Below are 8,238 nucleotides of genomic sequence, written 5' to 3' on the forward strand. Positions count from 1 at the left end.
GCCAATATACCATGGCTAAGGGCTGTATCCAGGCACTCCGCGTTGTGTGTGCTCAAGAACAGCCCTTAGCCATGGTATATTGGCCATATATCACCCCCTCCTCGTGCCTTATTGCTTAAATATACTCTCGTTCACACAAGCAGACATATTGTATACACACACAGGCTTAGATACTACACATTACACACAGGCTTAGATACTACACTTTACACACAGGCTTAGATACTACACATTACACACAGGCTTAGATACTACACATTACACACAGGCTTAGATACTACACATTACACACAGGCTTAGATACTACACATTACACACAGGCTTAGATACTACACATTACACACAGGCTTAGATACTACACATTACACACAGGCTTAGATACTACACATTACACACATGCTTAGATACTACACATTACACACAGGCTTAGATATTACACACAGGCTTAGATACTACACATTACACACAGGCTTAGATACTACACATTACACACAGGCTTAGATACTACACATTACACACAGGCTTAGATACTACACATTACACACAGGCTTAGATACTACACATTACACACAGGCTTAGATACTACGCATTACACACAGGCTTAGATACTACACATTTCACACAGGCTTAGATACTACACATTACACACAGGCTTAGATACTACACATTACACACAGGCTTAGATACTACACATTACACACAGGCTTAGATACTACACATTACACACAGGCTTAGATACTACACATTACACACAGGCTTAGATACTACACATTACACACAGGCTTAGATGCTACACATTACACACAGGCTTAGATACTACACATTACACATGGGTGAACATAGAGTCTCACACACACACCCACCCACACACACCCACCCACACACACCCACCCACACACACACACACACACACACACACACACACACACACACACACACACACACACACACACACACACACACACACACACACACACACACACACACACACACACACACACATATTTATTAACCCTGTATGTTTTGTCAGACCTGTTCAGGCAGGTGTCTGGTCCAGGGGGTCTGACAGACCAGCGTTACCTCACTATGCTGCTCTATGAAGCCATCCAGATCCCCCGACAGCTGGGAGAGGTGGCCGCCTTCGGGGGGAGCAATGTGGAGCCCAGTGTACGCAGCTGCTTCCGTATGGTGAGATCACCTACACACACACACAGACAGACACACACACAGACAGACGCGCGCAGGCCACAAACACATACATAGACGCACGCAGACACCACACAATTTCTCAAGCAAGAATTTTGCTAGGACTGTCTGGGAGTGGTCTGAGTGAGCTGTTATTGGCAGAGAGGTTTGAAATTCTCTTTTTTTTGGTGATGTCACCAGGCAGGCCAAAACTCCATCCCACCAAAACAGGCTGAAATATCAGGCAGTCTTTTCAAACAGATCTTAAAAAGGCATTATCATAATTTTCAACATTTCACAGTATTTTGGGCTCCCGAGTGGCGCAGCGGTCTAAGGCACTGCATCTCAGTGCTAGATGTGTCACCACAGACCCTGGTACGATTCCAAGCCGTATCACAACCGGCCGTGATTGGGAGTCCCTTCGAGCGGCGCAGATTTGGCCCAGCATCGTCCGGGTTGGGGTTTGGCCGGGGTAGGCCGTCATTGTAAATAAGAATTTGTTCTTAACTGACTTTCCACAGTATATATGGAAATATATATAAAACACAGTCAAGTCTAGTTTTTGACGCCACTGGGCCTTTAAGCATCATAAATGTGCTTACAATACACTATGTTGGGGTCATTGATCATAGGTGTTACTGATAAAATTGCTCTTTCTGAGTGAAATCCTGTGTGAACCAATGTGGTCTGTGGACATTTTTAAATTTGTTTTGTGAAACCAATCTGGTTTAACATACTGTTAGGGGAACCATATGGAATCTATGGGCATAACATCATTTCAAAGTGTTGCAGATGGAGACATGGAAGAACCTAGGGCATTGTCATTTCCACTCTTATACATGGGGGATCAGCTTTTTTGAAATCCCGTCTCATGGCATTTAGCTCAGTAGAGAAATGTATTTTTAAAGCAGTCCCTTTAATGGTAGAGTTGGGACGAGTAGGTACTAGGTTTTTGGGCGGTGGCTTTTTAAAACCTTTCTAAAAAATCTTCCCTTTTTTACAGCCGACCCGTAATTAAATGTCGCTCGATTCCCGTCCATGCTCCTGATATCAGCCACAGGGGATTAAAACCCTGTTTGTCAACTCTATTTGCTGTATGTCATGTCTTTTATGAGCAGATTTTATTATCAGTGTAGTTCCAATCAGAAGTGCCCAGATAAACAATTTATCACGTTGGCATGGCAATAAAGTCAAAGTGAGGGGATGACACGCGCTAGCACGTTCTGTGGGTGTAGGGTGTAGGTTGTAGGGTGTAGCGTAGAGGTATAGGGGAGTCATTCATGACAGAGGGGCAGATGGGTTTGGCTCTCCATAGAGGATGGCAGGATCAGAGGGAGGAAGTTACACTGCAGTAGACATTCTGTGCTGTGGCCCTCCGTGGGCTGTATGTATATAGAGAGAAATCTGTTGTACTTTATGAGGCCATGGAGAGTGTACGTTGTGTGTGTTTTGGTTATTGTTGCTTTATGTAGTCAGTGGGTCCAGTTCTATTAGTTATTGATACTGTAGACAGTCAGTGGGTCCAGTTCTATTAGTTATTGATACTGTAGACAGTCAGTGGGTCCAGTTCTATTAGTTATTGATACTGTAGACAGTCAGTGGGTCCAGTTCTATTAGTTATTGATACTGTAGACAGTCAGTGGGTCCAGTTCTATTAGTTATTGATACTGTAAACAGTCAGTGGGTCCAGTTCTATTAGTTATTGATACTGTAGACAGTCAGTGGGTCCAGTTCTATTAGTTATTGATACTGTAGACAGTCAGTGAGTCCAGTTCTATTAGTTATTGATACTGTACAGTCAGTGGGTCCAGTTCTATTTGTTATTGATACTGTAGACAGTCAGTGGGACCAGTTGTACTAGTTATTGATACTGTAGACCATGGGTGTCAAACTCTGGCCAAATTTGGCCCGCGGGGTAATTATATTTGGCCCGCGAGACAATACCAAATTACTACTAGAGCTGGCCCGCCGGTATTATACAGCGCATTCACCGCTAATACTACGAATCCCATAATGCTCTGCTGTTGTTTTCGCGCGCCAATCAGGACAGGACCCAGAAACGCCCTCTCCTCTGTGACAGTAGTCATAGCAACATAGACGCCACAACTGTCAGCGCGCTATCCCTTCCCAAAAATGGCGAAAAGAAAGGCAGAAAACAGGAGCTTTCTGGACAAGTGGGAGGCAGAATATCTGTTTATGTAAAAGACAAACCTGTTTGTCTTGTTTGTGGAGTCAACGTGGCTGTAAGTAAGGATTACAACATTAGACGACACTATGAAACGAAACACCATGACAAATACAAGGACCTGGACATGACTCAAAGGAGCCAGAAAGTAGAGGAGATGAAAAGAAGTTTGGTTTCACAACAGAATATGTTCAAAAAAGCCACATCACAAAGTGAGGCTGCTGTAAAGGCTAGTTATATAGTGGCAGCAGAGATCGCAAAATCAGACCGGCCCTTTAATGAGGGAGAGTTCGTGAAAAAGTGCATGATGAATCTTACCGCCGTGTTCCCATGCGCACAGTTTGCTGAAAAACTCAGTGTTCTCGCCGCTGAGTTTAGCCGGCGATTTGCCGACTTCGATGTCCAGAAATGTAGGTTTGAACTGTTTATTAATCCCTTCGCAATTGATGTGGAAAATGCACCAACCAACATCCAAATGGAGCTGATTGAACTCCAGTGCAACGACACGCTGAAGTCAAAGTATGATGCTGTGGGCGCCGCACAGTTTCCACGGTTCATCCCTGACACAATGCCTCAGCTCCGCACCCAAGCTGCTCAGATGCTCTCCATGTTCGGCAGCACTTATCTATGCCAGCAACTTTTCTCCTCGATGAAGATGACCAAAACAACTCACAGGAGACGTCTGACTGATGAACACCTTCGCTCGATACTGAGGATTTCAGGTATCTGGCTTTGGCACATCAGATTAGATCAGTGTGCAATAATTAACGTTTTCTTTGTGCACTTTTTCTTGCTACAAGGCATGGGCTTGAATGGTTGATTGATTTATTATCATTTTATTTGTAAAATTATTAGCCAGTGGAAAAAGTGTATTTTGGTATTTAAATCAGAAGGCTGCAAATAGAAAAGAGGCATACGATTTTTATTTAAATTTTATTTATTTAATAAATGAATGCCATTGATGTGTTTTTTCATTTGAAATTCGATTTTGCATGCCTCCACTATTAAATTATATATTGTATGGTAATAAGCGATGCTTGTTCCATATTCAATGTTAAAGAAAAACTTGTTTGGGTCCATATTAAAAGGTTCATTTGTTTAATGTTGGCCCGCGACTTTGTTCAGGTTTACATTTTGGCCCACTGGGTATTTGAGTTTGACACCCCTGCTGTAGACAGTCAGTGGGTCCAGTTCTATTAGTTATTGATACTGTAGACAGTCAGTGGGTCCAGTTCTACTAGTTATTGATACTGTAGACAGTCAGTGGGTCCAGTTCTATTAGTTATTGATACTGTAGACAGTCAGTGGGTCCAGTTCTACTAGTTATTGATACTGTAGACAGTCAGTGGGTCCAGTTGTACTAGTTATTGATACTGTAGACAGTCAGTGGGTCCAGTTCTATTAGTTATTGATACTGTAGACAGTCAGTGGGTCCAGTTCTATTAGTTATTGATACTGTAGACAGTCAGTGGGTCCAGTTCTATTAGTTATTGATACTGTAGACAGTCAGTGGGTCCAGTTCTATTAGTTATTGATACTGTAGACAGTCAGTGGGTCCAGTTCTATTAGTTATTGATACTGTAGACAGTCAGTGGGTCCAGTTCTATTAGTTATTGATACTGTAGACAGTCAGTGGGTCCAGTTCTACTAGCTAGGATAGTCCCATGTAGAGGAGAGGAGAGTTGAAGAGAGTTGAAGAGAGTTGAGGAGAGTAGAGAGGAGAGGAGAGAGTTGAGGAGAGGAGAGAGTTGAGGAGAGGAGAGGAGTTAAGGAGAGGAGAGTTGAGGAGAGGAGAGTAGAGAGTTGAGGAGAGAGTTGAGGAGAGGAGAGGAGAGTTAAGGAGAGCAGGGCAGAGAAAAGAGCAGAGAGCCGAGGAGCCTCGTTCCCCTGGAGACTCCAGCATCCACTCCAGCACTCCAGCAGCCATAACACGCACGCACACACACATACGTTAATTACCCTGCTTTGGCATAGCCGAGACGAGGCTCCAGGGAAATCAACCTTTTAATGCATCTCTGATGCACACTTAATGAGAATTTAGCACATTATGGATTTTCTGCGCTTGGTGAGGCTGTACTTTATTCACCTGACTTCCTGTGATCCCGTTTATCTGCAGTCTCTCTAACACAGGAATTGCTTTGGAACGTTAGAACAGCAACAGATACTCACGGCCCTCACGCATGTCACCCCTCTCTCTGGCCGCTATCAACCTCCTGTTTATGTATTTGTGCTTTTAACAGAGTTCTTCCAGGGGAACTTTAATGGAATATGTAATTGCCTAGTAATACGTACCATATGGAACTGCAGGTAGTTTGATGAAGTGGTACTGTAGGTCAATTGTTCTGCATAACTGTAATGGATAGTAGCATTTTACAGACAATCAAGCAGGAGACAGAACAAGTACAAGATACTCAGGTAAAATGTTTCCTATGTTCTTCCTCCCGTAGGCCCCAGGGAAGCCAGCCATCGAGGTATCTCATTTCCTGGAGTGGATGAGCCTGGAGCCCCAGTCTGTAGTGTGGCTGGCTGTTCTACAGCGTGTGGCTGTGGCCGAGTCCGCCAAGCACCAGGCCAAGTGTTACATCTGTAAACAGTGCCCCATCAAGGGATTCAGGCAGGTCTATTGTACCTCTATCAGAGATGAAAGGTGGATGTGTGACACACACACATACACACACGCACACATAGGATAGAGCTATTAATGTGGCTTCTCTGTTACTGACTGTGATATGATCATCCATTCTACCGATCTGTCCTGACAGGTACCGCAGTCTGAAACAATTCAACGTGGACATCTGCCAGACGTGCTTCCTCACGGGACGCACCACCAAGGGAAAGAAGCAGCTCCAATACCCCATCATGGAGTACTATACCCCAGTAAGAAAGAGTACTGCACCCAGGCTGCCTCCTGCATGTCACCCTATTAAAGGTCAAAAGTAGTGCACTATGTAGGGAATAGGGTGCCATTTCAGACACAGCCCGCACTATAACCTACACTTTTCTCTTAAAGAGGCAATCTGCAGTTTAAACAATAACAAAGTGGCCACCCCTCCACTGTTTCGGTCCACAGCTGAGGGTTGTGGCTGGAGATATGTAACCACTCTCAAATGCATAGACAGAGCTATGGATGCAAGGACTGACCGTCCGTGATATCAAAATTGTAGTTTTAAAATGACACATTGGTTTCCTTACCCTGTAAGTATTCAAGTCATGGGACCGATATTAGCATTTTTCACACGTGTCCAAATCATACGAAAGTATCTCAAATTGATTGTAAACCTCAACAAAGTCACTTATAAATGTTTTGAACATGATGCGTGAAAAATGTTTGTATCGGTCCCATGTCTTGAATGGGATTCGTGCCACAAATGCTTGTACGTTAGCATGTGGAAACAGTGCCAAGGGGACTAAACCAAATCATTGATTGCTGTCATACCTTGACTGCTTACAGGGTAAAGAAACCAATATGTAATTTAGTAATTTGGGTGTACTATCTCTTTAACCATGTTTTGAGGCTATACATTGTTTGCATACAATTACATTGTTTACAAACAGTGAAGTAAGACATGTTTATAATGTGAGTTCTGACAGGGTACGACAGCTGAACTAAGCCCATAAGGCATGTATAAGTGATATTCTTCCAAATCAATGGGCATATATAATTAATTTATCAGTCCAAAAATGGATATAGCAATTGCAGATTGCCCCTTTAAGAGAGTGCACAAAGAGGAGGCCACACTAGCACACTACTTCAGCTGCAGTCAATGGAGGCTGGGAGATATGGCAGAGAGACATCCAAATCATTTCTCCCAGGGCAGTATGTCAACCAGGGGAAGTTTGAAGTGGAGTTGAGCTGGAGTTTTTCACCTGGGCTTTGACTTCTATACTGCTAGGTTGTATGATGGAGTGGATGTGGGTAGTCAGGTCCGAGGGAGACAGAGTACTGGATTAGCCGCAGGGCACTATCACAAAGTTTAGTTCAACACAAGGTGCGTGTGTGTGCGCGGGTGTGTCTATGTGTGTCTATGTGTGTCTATGTGTGTCTGTGTGTGTCTGTGTGTGTCTGTGTGTGTCTGTGTGTGTCTGTGTGTGTCTGTGTGTGTCTGTGTGTGGGTGTGTGTGTGGGTGTGGGTGTGGGTGTGGGTGTGGGTCTGGGTGCATGTGTGCACAAGTGTGTGTGCGTCCCTGCGTGCACGCGTATGTGCAGTATGGAGTATGGAGAATTCTAAAGTGGTTCACTTTGTCTTCCTGTCCTCCCACTGCCCCTAACCTCCCCCATCCCCCTCTCCTCCATCCCCCCATCCACCTCGCCTCTCCTCCATACCCCATCCCCCACCCCCTTCTCCTCCATTTCGCCCTCATCCCTCTCTCCTCTCCTCATCCCCCTCTCCTCCACCCCCCCTCATCCCCCTCTCCTCTCCTCCACCCCCACCCCTCATCCCCCTCTCCTCTCCTCCACCCCCCCTCATCCCCCTCTCCTCTCCTCCACCCCCACCCCTCATCCCCCTCTCCTCTCCTCCACCCCCACATCTCATCCCCCTCTCCTCTCCTCCACCCCCACCCCTCACCCCCCTCTCCTCTCCTCCCCCCCCACCCCTCATCACCCTCTTCTCTCCTCCATCCCGGTCCCTTCATGTAAACCATGTGTCAGACCACCTCAGGAGAGAAGATGCGGGACTTTGCCAAGACACTGAAGAACAAGTTCCGGTCGAAGCAGTACTTCAGTAAGCACCCTCAGCGGGGCTACCTGCCTGTCCAGTCGGTGCTGGAGGCCGAGAGCTCTGACACGTGAGTTATACCCCTATAGACACAGACGGCTAGACAGACTGGCACCGAGAAGACAGGAAAATAGCTTGTAAAAATAGCCA

The 8,238-nt window shown here is 45.3% G+C and overlaps 1 protein-coding gene across 1 annotated transcript in view; it reads left to right on the plus strand.

Annotated features, from left to right (window-relative positions):
- The window catches only part of LOC129827672 (dystrophin-related protein 2-like), a gene marked incomplete in the record, with an annotated part of 139,307 nt that overhangs the window by 111,669 nt on the left and 19,400 nt on the right, over positions 1-8,238 (plus strand). Inside the window, 4 exon segments of the mRNA XM_055888717.1 lie at positions 1,031-1,188; positions 5,818-5,984; positions 6,133-6,247; positions 8,022-8,148. Coding sequence (XP_055744692.1) covers positions 1,031-1,188; positions 5,818-5,984; positions 6,133-6,247; positions 8,022-8,148 — 567 coding nt within the window.

This window comes from Salvelinus fontinalis, chromosome 29 (assembly GCF_029448725.1).
Source record: "Salvelinus fontinalis isolate EN_2023a chromosome 29, ASM2944872v1, whole genome shotgun sequence".
NCBI classification, from domain to species: Eukaryota; Metazoa; Chordata; class Actinopteri; order Salmoniformes; family Salmonidae; genus Salvelinus; species Salvelinus fontinalis.